The following is a 22,301-nucleotide window of genomic DNA, read 5'->3' as shown; positions in this document are numbered from 1 at the left end:
CTTCCTGCCTTCCCAGAAGGAAAAGTTTGAACACCATCACCAGACGACAGGGTCTCACAGGTGTTCTCATTCAAGGTATACGACACCCAGGACCCCCCCCCCCCACTTGAGTATCAGTATTTCACAGATGATGAACCTCAGGCGTGGTGGGAGAGGGGGCCGGTAAGGGAGTGTCCTCTGCCCTAGGAACTATAGGCCTGTGAGCGACCCATGCTAAAAAGCCCCTTCCCCTCTTCTTCTGCAGATCTGGGCCAGCCTGGAGGGTCTGGGTGTGCCTCCCGCATCCTTCTTTCACCCTGACGCCTCAGGGCGGTGCAGGTGAAACTCCGATAGCGTTGAAAGGTTCTCAGCTTCCTTCCTGGGCCAGGCAGGAGTGGAAAAAAACCTCCTTTCCCTCAGTGGTTTTGTGGGCACCTTCCCAACTTGGCATGGAAGACGGCTGCCGGCTGCTGTGACCTCGAGTCTGCAGAGCGCCATCCCTGACCCCAGGAACCGCTGTGTCCTGGATCTGCAGAAAAAAAGCAGAAATCAGTAGGCCCGGAGGACAGGCGGCTCCAACTATCCATCTAACTGCAGGCCGAGCTTTGCTTTCACTGCCAGAAAGGAGGCCCTGCGATACTAGTTTTGCCGCCAAAGCCGAGGTGCTTGGATATTCTGGGTGTAAGCCAGAGGGCCCAGTGGCTCAGGCGTCCAGCTCCCCGGCGGCTTGGCTAGGCTGGGTGCGGTGCAGCCCGGGGCTCGGGGAGCTCAATTTTGGCTACTCCCTCTGGCCATAAATTAGTCGGTGCCTCCTCCCCGCTTGCTCCGGGGCCAGCAGTTCTGCAAATCTAAACAGCCAGACCCGGCTGGTGAGAGCCTGGGGTCCGCAGAGCGGTAACTCAGGTAGAGCTTACGTGGAGCCCCTGCGATCCACAACCTAACACGCCCCCCTTCCCCCGGGTCTCCGCGTCCGTCCCCCTGCGGTCAGTTTCTCCTCCGCGCGCGGTTGACTTTCCCGGCCCACGGCCTGCGTCGCTCGGGGAGGCTCGGAGGATCTCTGCTCTCCGCATTCTCCTCCATCTCCTTCTTCCAAGAGCACCCCAACTTCCTCTAGCTCTCACCTGAACCCCGAAGCACAGTTTCTTCTCTGCGGACTAAAGGCGGACTCGCAGCTTGGTGGAAAAGTCCCGGAGCCTTCCACACTAGGCTGCAAACGACTTGTTTAACAAGTCCAAAGTTCAGCTAAAGTCTGGCTGCTAAACACAACCGGTGCAAGAAGGCCTTCAGCCCCCCGGGGTGAGTACAATGGACCCTGGCAGCCCCGCTCCCGGCCGGGTCTCCAGCTCTCCAGGTCTGCCTCTCGGGTTCTCCCTCATTCGGTTTTCCCCCCTCCCCACGCCATTTGCATCTTGCCGAAAGCCAGGCCCTCCCCACTAATTTGCATATCTTATATGGCCTAATGGTGGCGATCATGGCAAGTTAGAAGTTTTCTGACTCCTCTCGGAGGAGACTCCGGGACCCCGGGGAGTAACAGGTGTCTGGAGGCTAAAGGGTGGAGGGGGTTCCTGGACTTGGGGTTCGCCTGTGAAACTCCCCTCCACCCTCCTCACCGGCACCCACCCACCCACCCCCTCACCCCCTTCTTTTTCTGTCCTTGGAAAATGGTGTCCAAGCTCACGTCGCTCCAACAAGAACTCCTGAGCGCCCTGCTGAGCTCCGGGGTCACCAAGGAGGTGCTGGTCCAGGCCTTGGAGGAGTTGCTGCCATCCCCGAGTTTCGGGGTGAAGCTGGAGACGCTGCCCCTGTCCCCTGGGAGCGGGACTGAGCCGGACACCAAGCCGGTCTTCCACACTCTCACCAACGGCCACGCCAAGGGCCGCTTGTCCGGGGACGAGGGCTCCGAGGACGGGGACGACTATGACACCCCTCCGATCCTCAAGGAGCTGCAAGCGCTCAACACCGAGGAGGCGGCGGAGCAGCGGGCGGAGGTGGACCGGATGCTCAGGTAGGCGCGGACCCAGGTGCGGAGTGTGCGCCCGAGTCCCTTGAGCCCTGGGCCTTGTGCCTGAACGACACTGCGCCCGACCACTCTTGCCAAGCCTGTTTCCCACCAGAGAAGTCCCCCGGGGGGCGCTCCGCTTCTCTCGCAACACCTGGACCCCTCCCAGTCCTTCAACCGGACGACCCGAGCCCCGAGGCTTCATGATCCCCTGCCCAGGCCAGTGCCCGGGACCGGCGGGGCCTCCCGGGCGGGCTGGGGCTCGGCCTGGGAGAACCCGAGCTGTGGAGCCCTTTGCCCGGAGGTTTGCCCATGCCGCTGAAGGTGCGAGTAGGTGCAGTGAAATCGCAGCGATTCTCAGGGCCCGCCTCAGCCCCAGGCCAAGCATTTCTCCTTGGTGCCTCTTGTGTGGTCCGGGAAGACAGAGGCTGGCTTCAGGCACAGCGTCCTGCCACTCTTTGCAGAGGGCCAGGGGGCACACAGGCCGGGGTCCTGGGGGGCGAGTTCTCTGGCAGGCACTCCCATCTGCAGCGCCCGAGTCAGGCCCCAGGATTACCCGGAATCCCCAAAGCCGGTTTAGATTTGCGAAAGGAAATGTGTGTGCACGTTGCGGGGTCAGAGTGGACCTGCAAGGGGCAAAAGAAACCACGTTTCAAAGCAGAGAGAGGGGTAAATGCGGCTAAGACCCCAGTTCGCAGCGGATTTGGTCGGAGAAAAGAGGGCGTATCCGGATCTCGCCGCCGACACCCCGGCGTCCCCGGGGAATCCAGGCAGGCTGGCCGGTGGTCTATCTCCTGGTCGCGGGACGTTTGCTAAGCCTTCCCGACCGGCCTAGGCCTTTGACAGCTGGTTACTAATTATCCAAGGAGCCGAGCGATTCCCTAAGACCGCACATCCCTCCCGGCCCCTCCGCTTGAGGACCGAGTCCCTCGCTTGGCCTCAGACGCTTCAGCGCCGCGGTCTCAAGGCAGGGCCAGCAGCAAAGTCGTGCCCGGGCAGCCTCAGTCGCTCGCCGGTAGTGGCAGTTTGGGATGGGATATGACCTTGCATTTGAATTTGCTACCTGGGGACCTGGCAGCTTACTCTTCAGCAAAAACAGTCAGGGGAATTTCTAGATTTTTTTTCTAATTTCCCAAAAGTATTTTGCTGCCGTTCGTAGGTTTGAGGTTCCTCCCTCGCGGTTTCCCCCCGTAGCGGCGGTTTCTCCTGTGCCGGATTAGGGTGCAGGAAGGTGAGAGGGGTCAGAAGAGGGGCGGCTGGGGCACCAGAGGGGCGGGGAGGTTGACCGAGGCCCCGCAGCCCCGCCGACCTCTCGCCGCCCGCCACCCAGGCCCCTGGGGCCTAGGCCCATCGCCAGGCCGCAGGCGCCCGCTTCCCAGAGGGGTTTTGGAAGGACCTGGGAGGCCCGGAGGCGACCTGGGGCGCCCCTCGCCACCCAGCCCCGGGCCGGGCTGGACGCGGCAGAGATGTAATATAAACTGCAGCACGTGGAGTTAGGGTGTTATTAATTTATTTCTATAAATCATCAACAGAAAGATACACAAAAAGTCGTGATTAGGTTGAACAGAGAGGCGGGTTATTCATTGGTGAAGTTGTAAACGCGGCTTCGAGGGGGAAGGAAAGAAGGACGCGGGGCTCCTCGCGGCTCCGGGCGCACAAGCACCGCGTTGCGGAACCCTCCAGGCCGAGCCCCGCGCCCGACACTGCAGGCCCCGGCGGGCGGAGAGCCAGGCCCAGCCCCGGGTCCTGGACCCCAGCGCTTTTCGCGGCGCAGAGACGCCGGCTGCTGGGGGCAGGAGCGAGGCTGGGGGGCCCGGGACCGCCGCTGGGGGCGGCTGGGGGGAATTTCAGGACAGACCCCTTTCCCCAGCGGGTGCTGCCTTCCCTTCCGCACCTTCGGGAGTGGGCGACTTGATTAAAGTAATTTTTCAAGAAATCGCTGGCGGTCCCCTGGGTCAACGCACAGTCGGCTTCCAAGGTCCAGATGCACGCACACCCTTTTTTGGCCCACCCTGCTCCCCTAAGGTGGAAAGAAAACACGGGGCAAGTCACTTTGGGGAGCGCCCAGCCGCTCTTTCCATCTCCTAGAAGAGAAAGCGAGAAAGGAAGGTCGCGGGTAATGTGGTGCCCGTCGCGGCCCTGGCCCTAAGCTAGCGTTCGGTGGCGGCTTTTGGAAAGTCGGTTGCTCCCCCGAGAAGCCAGCTGAGGTTTCTTAAGAAGCGTGGCGATCTGAGCCGGGTACAGGGCTTCTCTGTTCGTGGGCGGCCGAGGCATTGTTTGGGAAGGAGCGTCCTGGGCCGGCCGGACGCCGGGGTCCGGCGCTTGACACCTGCTCCGGCAGCACAATACCGGCTCGCGCTTCTCCCGATCTGTTTATCAGGGTTGAGGACCTGTAATCGCCGGCTGTATTTTCAAATTTAAAAAACGAACTACCTCCGGGCTCTTGAATCCGTGAGAATTCTGTGATCAGAGCTGTAAAGGTGTAACTACGCCATCTTACCCCCAACTCTAGTCCCTTAATGCGGACTGAAATATTTGATGTTGTTTATAGGGTTTTCCTGGGCTTTTTTTTTTTTTTTTTTTTTTTTAACCTTCCCAGTGGTTAAGCTAATTCACTCTTTTTTTTACGGAATCCTTCACTGTTAGATACACTATTTTGTTAGGCTTCTTAGACGCACCAAATGAACACAAGCAAAGAAATTTAAACAAAACCAGAAAACTCAATCTGTCAAAGTAGCATGAACTTTTAAAATCCAAATCCTTTTGTTAACTTTCGGAGCTATCGTTCACATCCGTTGAAAGTGTTTTTCTACCTAAAAATATCTGTGGACATATTCACCAGAAATAAGGTTTTAAATGAATGCTGATATTTACACGAGTATGTTCAAAATGTTACATTAGTTTCCTCTTACTCAAGGTGAATTTTCCATGTTTGAAACCGGGACACAATTCCTCATTTTTTGTTCCTGTTGTTACTTTATTTTGTTGTATTACTTGGAAGTACCTTTAGAAATACTTGAGAAATATGCTAAGCTATATAAAATTAAACTTAAAAGTTTGCATTTCTCAAAAACATCTCTGTCAAAGCCTGTTTTCATGAATTTAATATCAGACTTGCTAGAATGATCATGACTTTTCAAATGCTTACAAAAACCTCAGTTTAATTGCTAGATTTTTAAAAATTCATTAAACAAAATTATTTCTTTGTCATATAGACATCGTTTAAAAATAAATCAGTTATTTCATATGCAACCCTGTATCTGTTTTGGCTTCTGCTTTATAGCATTTTTTATTGTTACCTCTGAAAGCAATTTTTCTCATTTTTTTCATGTTCTATCAGACTGTTTTATACATCAACATACATTAAAGGAATGCTGGGGGTTTTAAGTTAAATACACAGCTGCATTAAACAAATAGTATATGCGGATTATTGCCTCTTGAAAACTTTTGTTCTGTACTGGGCTCAGTTTTCTTAGTTTTTGTTTTCAATTTTATCTCTTAACTTTTAAGCCACCTATTCAATAACCAAGAAGAGATACTGGCAGTGTTGAAAATATTTGGAATAAATTCAAAGGCACTAGTACATTGTTCTAAAGAAGCTTTGTGCATTACCTGTGTTTATGAGAAATGAAAAGTGTTAAGTTCTTATCCCAAGCTTGAAATCTGTGAGAAAGATGAACTTGTAGATACTTTTACCCTAGCAGCGGAGAAATGTAAGAATCCAGGAACACAGGGCATTTGGAAGTGTTACAGTCTTATTCAGAAATTGAAATTATTCCTCCCCCATTTGGTCTTATTTGGGAGGCGGGGCTGCGAAGGATTTTTTTTTTTTTTTTTTTTTAACTTACTTCACCTCAGTGCCACAACTCTTCAGCCCCAGGGAGGTACATCCCTGTAGTTCTTAAATTTTTTCTGATACACGGAAACCTGTGAAACTTTTAGCTAAGAAGTCCTCCTTGCTTCTTGGGAAGTAGACACAAATGTTTTACTCCCTTTTTATGAGACAGGAAGCTGAGACACCCATTCAGAGGGACAATAAAGTGGGAGCGGTCCAGGTGAAGTTAGAGACGGCCGCTGCCCCCTAACCTTGCAAGGGTCCGCCAGCCCAGCCCCAAGCTAATGGCATCTCTCTCTCCAGTGAGCCTCTTGCCCCGTAAGTCTCTCACACTGCAGGAAAGTGACGGAAAGCAAAAGAAAACAGGAACTTTTCTTTCCGCTTTGCACGTGAGAATCCCAGGAAGTCATGCTCCTCTTTGCCTTCCTCATCTCAGCTGAAAGGGATGGGTGTCCTAGAGAGGAGCTGTCATCTCCTCTTCGTTTAGGTTCGATTTCGGCCTCACCTGTGCATAACTTGGGCCGGAGGAGAAATAGATGAAAGTCAGAGTTTGAGACAGAGTTTAGGTCCAACCCCTAGAAAGAAAATATTTCTCCCCGACATCTCCCACCAGTATCCTAACCATGTGCTTCTCTGTCCAGCGAGGACCCTTGGAGGGCTGCCAAAATGATCAAGGGCTACATGCAGCAGCACAACATCCCCCAGAGGGAGGTGGTCGACGTCACCGGCCTCAACCAGTCCCACCTCTCCCAGCATCTCAACAAGGGCACCCCCATGAAGACCCAGAAGCGCGCCGCCCTGTACACCTGGTACGTCCGAAAGCAACGGGAGATCCTCCGACGTAAGTGCTTTAATCCTGCCTCTGCCTCAACCAGGAGTGACCTTTGCCCTAACGCTGACCCCCCGGGGATGCCTCAGTTTCCTCTTCATCCAGGTCTGCGTAGCCCTTGGCAAATATAAGGAAGCAGGCAGGTGGGTTTGGCCTTCCGAGAGCGACTGGCTTGTATCATTTTCTTTTCCCACAATCCCTCAGTCCCCAAGCAGCTGGTCTGACAAGCCCTTTGGTGTGGGCATCATCGCACCGTGAATGTCTTGGTCCCTGTGTCCTACATCTTCCTCTTTGAAATCTAATAGGTAACCACGGGCTATGGTCCCCGAAGTAAGCCCAGCAGCTCCCCTTGATGCATGACCATGGATCAGAGTTTCCATGGAAGACATTTAGTATCGATCAATAATACTGATCACTATTATTGTGATTTTTCTTCCCCTCTGGAAAGAGCATAAGAAATAGAAGGCATTTGTATGCACGGATACATTCAGACCCTGACGCTGCTGTTTGAGAGGGAAGGGTAGAAGGGGCAGCTGAGACGATTTAAGACAAATTCAGACTCCCGTTTGCCAAAATAAGTAGAGTTCTGAGACTTCAGCTGGTAAGCCTGAGGAAGAAGCTGCTTCTGGCAAAAACAAGACACAAGTAAAAGTGTCTGCCTTTGGAATTCTGCCCGATTCATTCTTTTCATTCCCAATCTCATCCCCAAATTTCCTTTCTGTCTCTAGATTCCTTCTGCTTGATAATACTGAGAGGTTTTTGTTTTGAGGTCTGGGGAAGTTTGAACTGCTTTTGAATGACAAGGGTATTGTGACCTACAGATTCTATTTTAGGAAAGTAAACTTTTCCATTACACTTTCATTATTTCGATCCAGCCCTTTTTCGAGGAAAATTTTATATGAATCTTTGCTCTTCCCACGCCCTGTCCTCTGGCCGTGGGCTTCTCCGGCTTTGTCAAGAGATGAGTTTCCACCACTTCCTGGGTTGGGGTTTTTTTACCTTCTCAGTGGATGGCCACTTTTAAAAATCCACTCTTGTTTTGTGTCACACACTGTCCCGAAGTGGTTGTTTCAGTGATTATTGTCTCAGTGTCTGTGGGCAGGAAAGGCCTTCAAGGTGAAAGGAAGGGGTTTAGGGGTTCTTCTCATATTGTGGCGATTTGCTCTTTTATTGGAATCATGAGCTGGATGGGTTAGAAGAAGCAAAGTGAGGGCTCTTTGCTACTGAGGGCAAGAGACCCCTTTTAAGACTCTGGTTTGATCTGCCATCCCTGGAGACTAGGTCTTTAAGAATTTGTGTGTCTGACATGAAGCAACCCCCTGTAATTCCTGGAAAGCTCCAGAAAATGTTCAGGAGCCGGAGCCTCCAAAGGCCAGAGAACCCTAGGACCCACCCTCATTCCAATCCAAGTTTCATGCAGCATCTCCAGTGTGAGCTGCCTGTCTGTGTTCCATGGCATTTTCCTCAGGAAAGAGAGGGAAGCAGGGAAGGCCAGCTGGAAGCGTCTAAAAATACAGAAGTCCCAGAAAGTTTCTGAGAAGGGTCATTTTGCAAAAATGTATAGCAGTCTCTGTAAGGGATTTCTAAATTTTGTTACTATTGTTTTAAAGTCCCGTGAGACATAACGCTTAAGAAGCATCCCTTCATTCTGTAACTATTCTGTGAGCATCCTTGAGGTGCCAAGCACTTGCTGGGCTGTGAGATACGCAGGTCCTTTTCTCCAGGGACTTACAATCTAATGGAGGAAATGAGGTGTTTGAATGAACAATGACTGTGGCTTTCCAAGAGCTGTTAAAAAGGTACACACAAGAGGCAGCAGAGGAATTGCTAAGTTGCCTGGAGACATCACAGAGGGCTTCCTAGAAGAGGTGACATTTGAACCAGTTCTTGAAGGATGGATATAAGACATACAAGCGTGGGGAGAAAATTAGCAAGGGAAATGAATAAAAGAGGGACACCAGTGAACACAGTGGGTGGTAGGCAAAAGGGCAGGGAGCATAAACAAGACACATGGTAACAAATTTTCCTGAGAAACTAAAAATAATAAACGGTAACACTCACGAGCCCATCTACACAGATAGAATCTCCTGCTCCAAGCTGGCTCCTGAGCCTCTAAAGAGATTGCTGAAGGCAACTTCCCCAGGTTAATTTGTATGGACAGTGAGCATTTTCTGTCTCCCCCTGCCCGCCTTGCACACACCCCTGCCTCATTAATCTGGAAGGAAGTGGGGGAGAGTTGGTGGTAGATGGAGGAGGTATAGGAATCTAGTTCCTCAAAAATCGAGCAGCTAGGGTCTTGAGGTGGGTAGCTTCTGGATGGTTCTGAGCACTTCCCAGGGAGTCAGCCTGGCTGACCCTTGCAATGCGGGGCTCTGAACACCACACAGGCTGCTGCCCCCTCAAAGGGCAGCCCCCAGGCTGTGGGCAGCTGTGGGACTGTCTCACACCCACCACAGACAGGACTCTGGGTGTCAGTTCTGTTACCCTCCCCGCCCCCACCTGCGTCCGATTGGAGGGTTTCATGGGTGTGTCGTTTGGGGGTTGCTTTTAGCAAGAGGGGATGCCTAGGCTACTGGTTATGAATGGAGCCTCTATGGGCTGGGCATCCCAGCTCCCTCCCCAGGTCCATGCGACTTTAACCTGTCTGATCCTCAGTTTCTTCCTCTGTGTGATGGAGAGAACAATGCTTCTTTCCTGGAGAGGCTGTGAGAATTAGATGAAGGGGTATGTTCAGAGGACTTTGCATGATCCCTCACCACAGAAATGGCTCCGTCAATATTCACTGTGGTGACAGCTGTTCACACTAAATGAGGAAGCTCATATGGATCCTGGGTCCTTGGGATTATCCATCCTGGCTTCAACTACACCCAGGGTGACTCTGCAGAGCCAAAGGGAGGAGAGGAGACGCGGAGACAGATGCCCACTGAGCAAGGGATGTCTTCTCCCCCTCTGATGGTTGCTAAAGTCACTGCACTCAGCTGGCTGCTGTGAAGACCGAATCATACAGGAAGTGTAAAAGCACTTTGAGAAATATAACCTCAGTGGAAATTCAGGGCATCGTCGTCATTAGCTTCACCACCATCATCATCATTCCTTCTGATTGGGGCAGATGTTCTCAAAGACTATAGAATGTCCTTAGGTCTGCACCCGGTCCCATTCCACAGGCAGGGAAGCCGAGGGACCAGGAATTAAGGAACTTGGCTGGGGCTCTGCCTGATCCCATTGAGTCAGCGACATCCTGCCAGCACCTTTGGCAGAGACACACTCAATTATCTTAAGGAATTGTTGGGCATCAGTGAAAACAGAGTCCTGAGTGGCCTGAGAACAGTCCCAAGTGGGCGGGGCCCAAATCAAAGGCCCCAGTGACACATTCGGACCATCAACCCAGGAGATAGCTTATTCACTTGGCTGGTCAGCAACTGGTTAAACAAAGCCCAGCACTACCTGCCGCTGGGGTCCTAAGTCCAGGCAGGTTAGGGGCCCCCTGCTCCTTGTGATGGACCCAGAGGACATGGACCCTTAGGTGGTAGTAAGTTCCTCGTGGCTGGAGGTGGGTGGGCTGGAAGGCCACGTGGTAGGGTGTGGTGGAGGGGATTCAAGCACTCAGTGGTGGCCTGACTTTGGACCTTGAGGCTTTTCTGAGGCCTCCAGGAGGGACTTCAGGCCCCGAGAAAGAAAAACATCAAGGTCCAGAACACGAGGATCAGGAGTTAGGAAATGAATCTGTTATGTGTCCTTGCTCAGCAGGGTGCTTGGCCTCTATGCTTGTTCATCTGTAAAATGGAATTAAGCAGCCCGATGGGCCCTGCTTCATGCAGATGTGATGAAGAGGACAACGAGGCTGCCTCTTCTATAAGTAAATATCAAATCGCAGTGCCACCCAGAGGCTAGGGGATCATCACAGGGCAGCCTGGCATCTTTCTTTCATTCATTCAACCAGAATATATTGAGGGTCACAGTGCACCTGGGTCCTGGGAATTAGACTGACAGGGGGCATCGTGCTGTTTACATGTGCCTTTCTCCAACTCATTGAGAGCCCTTCCTAGGACGACACACAGACACACACACACACAGACACACACACACCCCATTACCTTTGAAATTATCTGAACTCTAAAGAACTGCTTCTTTTTCTGATGCAAAGATCCAGGTATATTTATTTCAAAACAACAATCCAAAAGTTTGGGATTTGGGGTTTTTCAAAGAGCATAACATTATAAAGTTGATAGCTCGGATCTATGAGAAGCATGGGGGTGGGGATGTGAAGAGAGCTATTTACAGCCTCTGAACATTTTGTCTACGTGCAAATTGTACTTTTGAGCCTTTTTCCCCCAGACCCAAGACTTGGTTGAGCTCATCTCCTTGGCATCAAAACACAGGAGTTCAGGATTCAGAGCGTTGCTTCATGTCTGAGCGCCACTGAGCCAATGAAAAAAATCATAATAATAATAAATTGTCCTCAAAACAATGGTCGGCCACATTTGACCTCCTCCAAAGAAAGAAAGGGGTGGCTTTGGTGGAGCCAACAGAGGTGGGCAGCGTGGGGCCTCTCGTTGAGCCTGCGCCCCGAGCCCCGAGCCCCACACGCAGTGACAGCAGATCCCAAAGCTTAGGGGAGAGGAACAGAGGTGTTTTTGTCCGTCGGTCTGTCTGTCTGTCTGTCTGCTGAGTGAAGGCTACAGACCCTATCAAATCTACTCCTTTCTCTTTTCAGAATTCAACCAGACAGTCCAGAGTTCTGGAAATTTGACAGACAAAAGCAGTCAGGATCAGCTGCTGTTTCTCTTTCCAGAGTTCAGTCAACAGAGCCAGGGGCCTGGGCAGTCCGATGACGCCTGCTCTGAGCCCACCAACAAGAAGATGCGTCGCAACCGGTTCAAATGGGGGCCCGCGTCCCAGCAAATCTTGTACCAGGCCTACGACCGGCAAAAGAACCCCAGCAAGGAAGAGAGGGAGGCCTTAGTGGAGGAATGCAACAGGTAACACCACCAGAAGCTCACCCGAGCAGGCGGGCAAGCACATGGACCCCAGCTCCATCCCCTCCATCCTGGAATATTGATACACTAGTTTTCCAGATAAGTGTGGCTAATTCAGGTTTCCCAAAGCATGTTCCGTGGAACCCTCAATTCAAGTCATTAGTAAATGAGTTTGAGAAACATCATCTGCATCCTTCCTCTTAGGGAGTCATGATGCACCTTAATGTGTTCAAGGCTCTAAGAAGTCCTGCAGCCAAGAAACCCTCTTCACATTGCTGAATGGGTTGTTAACAATGGGACGTTTTCCTGTGGCATACCCTTAGGAACTATCAATCCAGGGAATGCTGGAGAATGCTGGTCTAAAACAGAATGCCCACAAAGGGAGAATCATGTGTTTGACCTCCCCACAGACCAGAGAAAAGCTGCCCCTTAGCCACAGACTGGCTTTGGCCTTGACCAAATGTTGTGTATTCCTAGGTTGGGAGGGAAACTTAGCAGGAGAGCAAGAATTGGTCAGATCTTCCATCCACTGTGCCCACACTGATGAGAGTTTTCTGTTTGTATCCTAATAATGACATAACATTTTAAAGAAAATGATTAGAAATCTTCCAGATATCTTTTTGCCTCATACCTACCCCATCTGCCCTGACTCCAACCTTGACGTTCTAAAAAAATCTGCTCTTTGCCCTAGTTAAGACCTGTGGGTTCTCTCCGTCTCTGGGCTGGACTGGCTCTGGCAGTGGGAGGATGCAGCCAGGGAGGTCAGGCTGGGGACTGGGGAGGCAAAAGGGTCCACCTGTACGTGTCCCGGGTCCTCAGCTATGCTCTAGCCACCTGCTGATGAGGAGGACACCCCCCCCCAGGATCCAGGGGCATCTAAGAATCTCGCTCATGCCTGGTACTGGGGTTTCATCAGCAAGATGAACCTAGAGACCAGCTATGTGTGGTCTCCTTTACACCTCAGCCTGCCCCTTGGAGGGGATTCCTGCTGTGTGGACATGGAATCTGACTTCCTTGGAACCCTTGAGGGGCATCCAAACCCCGGAAAACAAGACGTCCTCTCAGAATGCTTTGGAGGGGCTCAGACAGAGCCCACGAGGGAGTTGCCTTTTGTAGGGTGGGAAGAAGAGCCACATCAGAAGGTGTCAGGAGGCCCAACTGGACTTTCCCCCCAAGCTGCCTGCCCCCCGGCTTCCTCTCTTTTTCGGAAGCTGCATCCGAGGCTGAGTCCCTGACTTAAGGGGCCCCGAGCCTGCCCTGTACCTGTGTTCCCGCCCCACTCGAGCCATCTCATCAGACAATGATATGAGCCAGGACAGGCCTTTCCTCAGGACCCGCTTCCCCTCACTCTGTCACTGGCCTCTTCACACGCCTCGCCAAGGCCCCCGTGATTGTGTCTGGGGGCCACACGCCAGCAGGCCTCCCCCTGGCCGCCCTCGCTCACTGTCTCCCCTCCCTCCTGTTCTCAGAGCAGAGTGTTTGCAGCGAGGCGTCTCCCCGTCCAAAGCCCACGGCCTGGGCTCCAACCTGGTCACTGAGGTCCGCGTCTACAACTGGTTTGCGAACCGCAGGAAGGAGGAGGCGTTCCGGCAGAAGCTGGCCATGGACGCCTACAGCTCCAACCAGACGCACAGCCTGAACACCCTGCTCTCGCACAGCTCCCCCCACCACCAGCCCAGCACCTCGCCTCCCAACAAGCTGCCAGGTAGGCAGGCCCTGGCCCCTGACCCTCCACCTGCTCCCCACGGGTCTCAGGATTTCTCAGAGGAGGAAGTGTTTGGGGATGGCCCTAGGGCCGGTCTCCTGTTGCTGGAACATTCTCGTGAAAACGGCATGTGGCTGTGGTCAGGTTTCCTCTGAATCCTGGGGGGGCCTCCAGGGAGCCCTTCTCTAGGCTCCATTCTTCTGCCTGTGTGGCTGCTGACTCAGCGTGTCAGGGTCCCCACCAGAGCAGACTGAGAAGGCTGCTTTGCTGGTGTGCCAGGTCCACCCTGCAGGCCAAGAGGTCGCTTCCTCCTCCTGGTCCAGGTGCGTCCCCAGGGCTCTGTCCAGCTGCAGCAGGAGGAGCCCAGGGGCCTCTGGGGAAGGACCACTCAGCTCGTTGGCATCTGTGCTCCGTCAGAGTCAGGGCGAGGTCGGTCACTTGAAATCTTGGCAGTGATGAGTTGGCCCAAATTGCTCAAGCATCTGCTGTGTGCTGCTGCCTGCCAGGCCTTGGCCTGGATGAGGGTGCCTTGCTGTGGGGTGTGGGCTTGTTGGGATGGAACCCCACACTTTCCTGGTGCTGAGGGCTGTGTCAGGCCTAGGCTGGGGGGTGAGAGTGTGCATCTCCTCGTGGAGCTTAGTCCTTCCAGGAAAAGCTGGCTTCCCCAAAGAGACGTGCTTATGGAGGTGGGTTTGGTGCCTGTGTAGACAAAATGTGACATCTGGGGAAAGGTTTGCAGAAGGACTGACAGCCAAGCACCATTTCTAACTCGGGGGTGGGGGGTGGTTCAGAAACTGCTTCTCCCCGTGTGCTGGGTGCCCTTCTGATGGGGGCAGTCTGAGATCTGGAAGCTGACTTAAGGGCTGGGGCAACAGGCTCAGAGCCACCAACTGGGCAGCCTCTGAGCATCCATTCCATGCCGTGCCCTGCCCCCTGCCAGCATGACCTCTTCAAGTATCTCTGGGGACCTGCTCCCACAGAAGGGAAGGGCTCGGCCAAGCAGGAAGAAGGTTCAGAGAAACCTTCAGAGAGGCGGAGAACCCTCCAGATGCATGCCGGCCTGGTGGCCGAGGGATGTAGCCCCCTTTGCAGAAATTCACAGCAGCGGCTGAGCAGGGTTGGGGCACCTGCCTGTTGCAGTCCTAATCCAGGGAGCTGGGCCTGGGAGCCGCGGGGGGTGTGGCTGGGGCAAGGGGCGTTATTGAGAAGACAATGGCCATTGTGCTGGGACCTGTGATCTCCACACCAAAGTCAGGGAGCCTGCCAGCCAAACAAAGGCCCAGCAGCTTTCTGACAAGCTGGGGTTGTGGTGAGGTCACCACGGGGTCGTTGGCTTAGGCGTTCTGTGTAGTGACAGGAGACCCAGAGAGGCAGAACTGGAGGAGTCGGAGCAGGTCCTAGGCACTTGGGCAGGGGCGCAGGGAACTCAGCCCAGAGGCCCTATGATCAGACTGAGAAGTAGATTCTCTGGGGTCCCTGGAAGTTGCCACCTTTTAAAAAATCATGGGCCCTAAAAACACAAAAAATAATAATAATCATGGGGAGTTCCTGTTGTGACTCAGCTCTCACGAACCTGACTAGTATCCATGAGGACGCAGGTTCAATCCCTGGACCCCGGTGGCTGTGGCTGTGGTGTGGGCCGGCTGCTGCAGCTCTGATTTTTCTGATTTTAGCCTGGGAAGTTTCATAGGCTGCAGGTATGGCCCTAAAAAGGAAAAAAAAAAAAAAAAAAAATTCATGGCATGTTAGAACAGGGAGGAACTTGGAAGAAGGAAACTGAGTCCCAGAAAGAAGTGGGGACTCAGAGCTCCATGGGGCGGGGGTAGCAGAGCAGGGCCTGGAACCCAGTGCTGACAGGGTTGAGTGATGAATAAGACCTGCATCTCCGCCTGCGGAGGGGAGAGGGGGCTGGTATCATCCAGTTGGGAAAACTCATCTTGCTGGTGTGGAGTCCCCGGAACCCACTGGGGAGCGAAGTGATCTTTGGGGGGGAGGGTGCCGTCTTTCTAGGGATAAATTGCTATTTATGGAGCAATAATTATGGGCCACCGTATATTTCCTGTAGCTACCTTCCCCTCCCCCTTAATTTTCACTCAAGGTTCATCTAGATAGTCCTTGTCTGGAGTTCCCATTGTGGTACAGCGGAAACAAATCCGACTAGGAACCATGAGGTTGCAGGTTCAATCCCTGGCCTTGCTCGGTGGGTTAAGGATCCAGTGTTGCCGTGAGCTGTGGTCGCAGGAGCGGCTTGGGTCCCACGTTGCTGTGGCTGTGGTATAGGCCGGCAGCTGGAGCTCCGATTGGACCCCTAGCCTGGGAACCTCCATATGCCGCGAGTGCAGCCCTCAAAAGACAAAAAAAAAAAAAAAAAAAAAAAAAAAAGGATAGTCCTTGTCCACACCTACCCAGGGACAGATTCTCCGGACTTAGTTTTGAATCCTGTTTCTAGCCGGCCAGGTTAATTCCCGTACCTACGGCATGGCTGATTCATGGAACTTCTCGGAGTCTGAACTTCCTGTCTGTGACCTGGAGAGGCAGTACCTACCTCATAGGGTCTGCATGAGGATTGAGTGAGAGGGTATGGAGACACCACCGTTCCCAACAGACCGTCACTACCCTCATCGTTATTATCATCGCCAAGGGCTAAACCGGCGGTGGTGGGAAGAGTGACAGGCAGCAGAAATCTCTTTCCTTTTCCATTTCACACACTGGGGGCCTTGTTCCTAAGAGGCAGTGAATGTGTTCTGGCCCTGGGTCTGGGGTGCAGGACGCAGGGATGGGGCAGCGCGTGGGCTGTGACGGGCTCCTGGGGAGCGATCCCCAGGGGGCCACCCAGACATCTGGCAAAGCACAGTGCCCAGGAAAGGTGTGGTCTGCCCTTCTCACCATATACCACCCATTGGGGGGCCCCACCATGAGCTACAATCTCTAACCAAGCCCCAGACCTGCGGGATACGGAAAGAGCCCTGCGGTGGCCGAGGAGAAACCGACATCCCGAGTTAGCACGAGCAGCCTCTAAGGCTGAGCTGGGGAGAGAGGGCCCCACCCCTCAGTGCCCCACCGGGTCCCCTGTCCCCTCCAAACACCAGCCTCTGAGCTGAGAGGACAGGATGCACCTTGGAGGCAAATCCTTCCCTGGGGCCCCGTTCCTGGAGAGGAGAGCATCCCGTGTGTACCTGAGCCCCTGGCCGCCCAGCCACGCTTACAGCGCTGTGGCCCACTTGCCCACGGTGACCACAGAGTGACCCTGGTCCTGGAATGTCCGGCACAATAGGAGTGGCAGGAGGAGCCCTTCGCCTCTGTCAGCGGCTGATTGGTTACAAGGTGCCCCGCAAACACACAGTCAGCAGAATCAGCTGTTTGCAGCGTTTGCCCCTCCCGGCTTTACAATCACACGCCAGCATGCAGCCCGGGGTTGTCATGGCTTTGTCCCCCTCATGCATGCTTAATTGACAATTAAGTTGGGGCTTTGAACCAGCCTGGCTGCCGCTGACGGGCCTTCATCTTTCCAGTGAGTGTCATAGGGGCATCCTTTGTTTGCTCTCTCGGGGGCCTGGAGTTACTGTAGAGGGCTGCAGGCAGCCATTTATCTTCAGCCGGGAAGGCCTTCATCTGCACCCCCACCCCACCCCATCCCAGCTCTCGCCAGCAGGAGCTGTCCCTGGTTATAGGCCCCGTGACAGCCCATTCTGAGGCCATTGAGCAGGCCCGGAGTGATGGCCCCGACCTCCATTCTGGAGCGGAATCAAGAGAAAGGCCCCCCAAAGGTCAGGGAGCAGGGCTGCGGCAAGGAAGCGGACTGGTTGGAGACTGGTGCCTGTATTGATCGGCCCGAGGAGGAGGAGGAGGAAGCTGGCGTGGGATGGAAGTGCGGCTAGTCTTGGCCCAGGCCCTGGGGATCGGCCATGTGATCTGTGGTGGCCTCGCATACTGTCCCCTTGGCTTCAGTCTGCGGCAGACGCACCCAGCCGCCTGGTGATGGCAAGGGAGGGGAGAGGTCTTCCCCAGCCTTCGCTCACCCTATGGCTCCCCTCTTGTAGCATCTTTCAAGAAGGATTCCAGGACTCATTGTCCTGGAAGGAAAATGAGGCCTAGAGGTGAGAACAGGCCCTCCCAAGATAATCTGGGACACCCTGAGCCACACAGCCTCTGTGCCCAAGAGGAGAGGTTTATTTCTGTGGCTCTTTACTCCTCGCTTCCTTCAAATTCCGTCCCTCCCTCTCCAAGGTCCGGGGATGTGCTGGTCCCCATGGTCAGACCCGAGCTTGAGAACCAGCGAATCCTGCCTCCTGCCTCCCCCCTCTTCCCCTTTCATAGCTTCTCCTAACTTGCCGTCAGAAATCTAACCTGGGTCTTAGACCAACCCAACCCTGGGCGAAGATATCCCAGTGGCTGCTGTGGTTTTCTCTGATGCTGAAATCTGTAGGACCCAAGGAAATCTCAGACATGCCCACTGGCAGGGTTGTCACTACATTTGAGTCATCGTAACAGCTAGTGCAGCTTGAACGCTTCCTGGGTACCAGGCCCTGGGCTGAGTACATGCAGCACCTAATTTAATTCTCACACGGAGTTCCCTGGTGGCTCAGCAGGTTAGGGACCTGGCATGGGCACTGCTGTGGTGTGGATTTGATCCCTGGCTCGAGAATTTCCACATGCCACAGGCGTGGCCAAATGAAAAAAAATGGTTTAACCTTCACAACTGTGTAGGGTAGAAATCATCCATATCCTTACCCCCTTTTTACAGTCGAGGAAGGTGAGATATTTAGAATATAAGTGACTTGCCCAAGTTCATATAGTTCGCAAGTGGCAGGAACAGGTTTTGAGCTGTTAGCCCCTCACTCTCTCTGTTTAACACAGATGCTGAGAGCTTTCAGGCATGGAAACCAACACACACACCCACACACCCCCACACACCCACACACACACACACACACCCCCAATCCTCCCCCAGTTCCATCTTCTCCCACATTCTTACTGTTCCCTTTCTGAATGACAAGGAGGCTTTGGGAGAACAGGGCCAGGGCCAAGGAGGTGGGATCAGGGTAGGGGTCTCCCAGTCTGGCTAGTTTACTGCTTCCCCTCCCCCCGCAACCCTGTCCCCCACCAACTGTTGCCCCTGCCCAGGATGGATTCCGTGCCCTGCCCAGGGAAGAAATCAGAGCCCCCTCTTTGCCGACCCCATCCCCATCTGGGTGGGCATTTGAACTGCCCTCGCAGTCGGCCCTGTCTGGGGCACTAAATGCCTTAACAACTTAATGGGGCTTCTGAGACAGGGCCTGCACCTGAGCTCACCTCTGGAGCCCCGCCCCCTCCCTGGGCAGCAGACGAGGGAGGGGGTTTATGAAGGCCGTTGTAAAAATATTCATCTCTGCAGCTAAGGTCCCCGTGGTAAAGAAGCCCCACTGTCCCTAAGGAGGACATGCTTTTAGTTCAGAGGAGAAATAAATCCTGCCTTGAGGGGTCTGCTATCTTAGCAAACGCATTTATCCCCACTTGGAGTGCCGTGGTGACCAGGGCTCCAATGGCCTCCTGGTAGGGACTTTATCTGACTGCCATGTTATCTGTTGAATTCGAAGGTCATTTTATCTTGCGGGTACCACCCCATCGGCTGCCACTAGATTGGGGAAGACAATCAGGATATTAATGAGATTAAGAGGCCCAGCCTTCAGAGCATTCTGTTGGCAGCCTCCCCCTGATAGCGGACCAGCCCTGGTCTGCATACAAAGAAACCCGGCTGCCCGGGCTGGTGGGGCTCCAGCCTCCTCACAAAGGGGCCGAGGAGATACTGGAGTCGTATCGCTGGAGGCAGCCCTACCTGCCATGCCTAATCCCCCAGAAGGACCCTTAGAGAATTCAAGGACTCCTTGCTGCTTCCCGTGGGCTCTGAGAAGGAGGGAAGCTGCCAGCCAGCACAGGGCCCCAGCCTGCAGGTTATGGGAGAAGTGTCCTTGGAGTCTGTTTGTTGAAGGTTGGATGGAATCTGACAAGAACTGGGAGAGAATTAAGCACCAGGGTTGCAGAGAGAGAGGCAGAGAGCTTGCAAGGATCTCTGACGCTCTTTGATGGGAAGCCACAGATCACAAACAAACGGGGATGGGGGGGAATATATATATAAAAAATATGTATACTGATATATATATATATCAGGGTTAAATGAGATATGTGAATCATAGTCCCCAAATAAAATCAAATGCATTCAGTCATGGTTATCGTTCTGGCCGTTCATAAGAACTCTGGTATAGGGGTTATCACACGTTCAGCAGAGAGCCTGATAGTGAGTCTTTTAGGCTTTTGAGCCCATACTGTCTCTGGCACAGCCGCTCAACTCTGCCTTTGGAGAACGAAGCAGCCCTGGACCGTATGTGAAGGAATGAATGTGGCTGTCTTCTAATTAACTTTATTGATGGGGATTGAAATTTGAATTTCCCCTGATTTTTCACATATCACAAAATATTCTTTTTTTATGTTTAAAAACTATTCAAACATGTAAAAGCCATTCTGAGCACCTGGGTCATTACCAAAACAGGCTGCTCGGGTCTACAGACCACGGTTTGCTGACCCCTGCTCTAGAACACTGCTGCCTAAACCTCGCCACACTTAGAATCAACTGGGGGACTTCTAAAAATCCCAGTGCCTAGGCTGTGCTGTAGATGTCTGACCATCAACAGAGACATTTAGGATACACTAAAGAGGAGTCCCCCTCGCGGCGCAGCGGAAACAAATCCGACTAGGAACTGCGTGGTTGCGGGTTCAATCCCTGGCCTTGCTCAGTGTGTTAAGGAACTGGCATGGCTGTGAGCGGTGGCGTGGATCACATATGAGGCTCGGATCCTGCATTGCTGTGGCTGTGGCGTAGGCTGGCAGCTGTAGCTCTGATTTGATGCCTAGGCTGGGAATCTCCACATGCCATGGGTGTGGCCCTAAAAAGCAAAAAAAAAAAAAGTACACTAAAGATACTCTAGGGACATGCTCTTATAAATCCAATGGGCGTAGCCACAAAATCAGGGCCTGTGGAGGCTTCCAACCTCAACTTGGCCACTTCTCAGCTGTGTGACCCTGGGCACGTCTCTGGGATCTCTGAGCCTCTGTTTCTCAGTCCGTAACATGGAGGTACCCACTCATTCAGATGCTGGGAGGGTTAAATGAGATAATATGTGGAAAACGCCCTGGATGTAGCAGGCGCTCATCAGTGGTACCCACTACCATTCTTTTTCAGAGCCTTGTTGTTTTGGTGTCCTTCTCCTCTTCCCCCCTGTCTCTCTTGGAGGTTTCTTTCGATCCTGACATTGAGAGAATTCGAGTAGTTCCACTAGATACTCATCTTGGTATTTGCAATAGACTTAGACTGGCTTCTGGTAGCACATTGAGTCTGAGGCCAGCTTTCCTTCTTCCAGGAAGAACGGCGCTGTGACATTCACGAGGCATTTCCAGGGTCGTATCCCATGCCCTGGGCTTTCAGTGCAAATAGACTAAAAGTGAGAGAAAGCCGGGCAAACCATGGATGGCACAGGGTGAGAGGATGGTCATGACCTCGTAGCACAAGGTCAGGTACATTAGATGACCCTGGATTTCCTGAATCTAACATTTCTCTGGTTTAATTAAAGGAGGCGTGAGTACTCCGGCTCATTGGTAATTAGCCCTGGGAACCTGCCAGTGACAGGGAGGGTGGATCTTCCCTGGTGGAGGCCAAAACTGAGAAGCTTGATGGCCTTTGTTCTTAGGAAGGAAGCCCCCCCAAAACTTCAGACAAAAGAGCAGTAAGAAGGGGTGGGTGGCACAATTCTGGCAGTGAACTTGGGAAACCTCAGGGGCTCCCGAGGGCTGAATTTCCGGAAGTGACGTTCCTCTATTGGTGAGCAGCCTTCTGCTTAAGATACCTCCCCACTCCCCTGTGCTCCGGCTTCAGCAGCCCCATCCAGGGCACACCTGCGCAGGTGCAGCCGCTGAGGAGTCAATGGGCAGGGCTCAGCCTCTCATGCACTCTCAGGACCCGAACCCTGCATGTCCCTCCCAAGATGGAGACATAGCCTGCAGACGATCTTTAGTGTTTGTGACTTTCCCAAGGGGAGGCCCACATGCCCCGGGCCAGCCAGTCACGGCAGTCGCTTGTCAGACCACACCCAGACCCATGTGTCTGGGTAGCAAGATGTAGCGCCCAGAACAAGCTTGGGCTTGAATGGTGGTTCTGTCCTCCTCCAGTGGTGTGGCCTCCAATGAGTTACTTCGTGTTTTTGAGCCTCAGTTTCTTCATCCATAAAATAGGAGTGATAATATCTCTCTCTCTGACTAGTGTGAGGCCAAAACAGTGAAACAGGCCCAGTGCCCCACACAGTGCCTGACCCAGAAGGGGTGATGGATTGACTCGGGAACCCTCAGGGCATCGAGAGAAAGGAAGGGCTTTGGTTTCCCCCTGGGTTCTTGACAAGGCTGTGGTTTGCAGTTTCACCCTGGAAGAGGTCCCCTTTGCAGGAACCCTGCTTGTCACTTGAGACATCAGGAACAGTGACACCCAGGTATTGGCAAGATCTGCGGTTCTTAAATCTTCCCAGGCCACATGAAAGGCACCTGGAAGAGTTTCCACTGTGGCTGAGCGGGTTACAAACCCAACCAGTATCCATGAGGATGTGAGTTCAATCCCTGGCCTTGCTCAGTGGGTTAAGGATCCGGCATTGCCGTGAGCTGTGGTATAGGTTGCAGATGCAGCTCAGATCCTGTGTTGCCCTGACTGTGGTATAGGCTGGCAGCTGCAGCTCTGATTCAACCCCTAGCCTGGGAACTTCCATGCGCTTCAGGCGCAGCCTTTAAAAAAAAAAAAAAAAAAAAAGGAAAGAAAAAAAGAGAAGGAAAGGCACCTCTAGAGCGCATTAAAATAGCCATGTCTCAGGAGTTCCCTGGTGGCCTCGTAGTTAAGGATCTGGCATTGTCACTGCTGTGGCTTAGGTCACTGTTGTGGCGATGGTTTGATCCCTGGCCGGGGA

The 22,301-nt window shown here is 53.1% G+C and overlaps 1 protein-coding gene and 1 long non-coding RNA gene across 20 annotated transcripts in view; one reads left to right on the top strand and one right to left on the bottom strand.

Moving 5' to 3' along the window:
- Positions 1 to 965: 965 nt before the first annotated feature.
- Positions 966 to 22,301, top strand: part of HNF1B (HNF1 homeobox B) — a 106,558-nt gene continuing 85,222 nt past the window's right edge. For 9 of the 19 annotated variants that reach the window (XR_014820328.1, XR_014820330.1, XR_014820329.1 and 6 more), the window contains exons 1-4: positions 1,461 to 1,984; positions 6,455 to 6,654; positions 11,435 to 11,621; positions 13,088 to 13,323. Coding sequence is in view for 8 of the 19 variants with exons in the window: in XM_021066206.2 (XP_020921865.1) it covers positions 1,641 to 1,984; positions 6,455 to 6,654; positions 11,435 to 11,621; positions 13,088 to 13,323 (967 nt within the window). In the remaining 11 variants the exon portion in view is untranslated. 19 annotated transcript variants of the gene reach the window in all.
- Positions 14,960 to 22,161, bottom strand: LOC146398240 (uncharacterized). Its single transcript, XR_014821382.1, has 2 exons — positions 20,009 to 22,161; positions 14,960 to 19,957 (listed from the first exon to the last, which is right to left on the bottom strand). It is a non-coding gene; the product is annotated as an uncharacterized LOC146398240 (long non-coding RNA).

This window comes from Sus scrofa, chromosome 12, assembly GCF_054392235.1.
Source record: "Sus scrofa isolate SSC_HxYL_T2T_F1_AM1 chromosome 12, Sscrofa_HxYL_maternal_Yorkshire_Landrace_v2.0, whole genome shotgun sequence".
NCBI lineage: Eukaryota > Metazoa > Chordata > Mammalia > Artiodactyla > Suidae > Sus > Sus scrofa.
The sequence above is the reverse complement of the archived record's forward strand: the minus strand, read 5'-3'. Positions and strand labels throughout refer to the sequence as shown.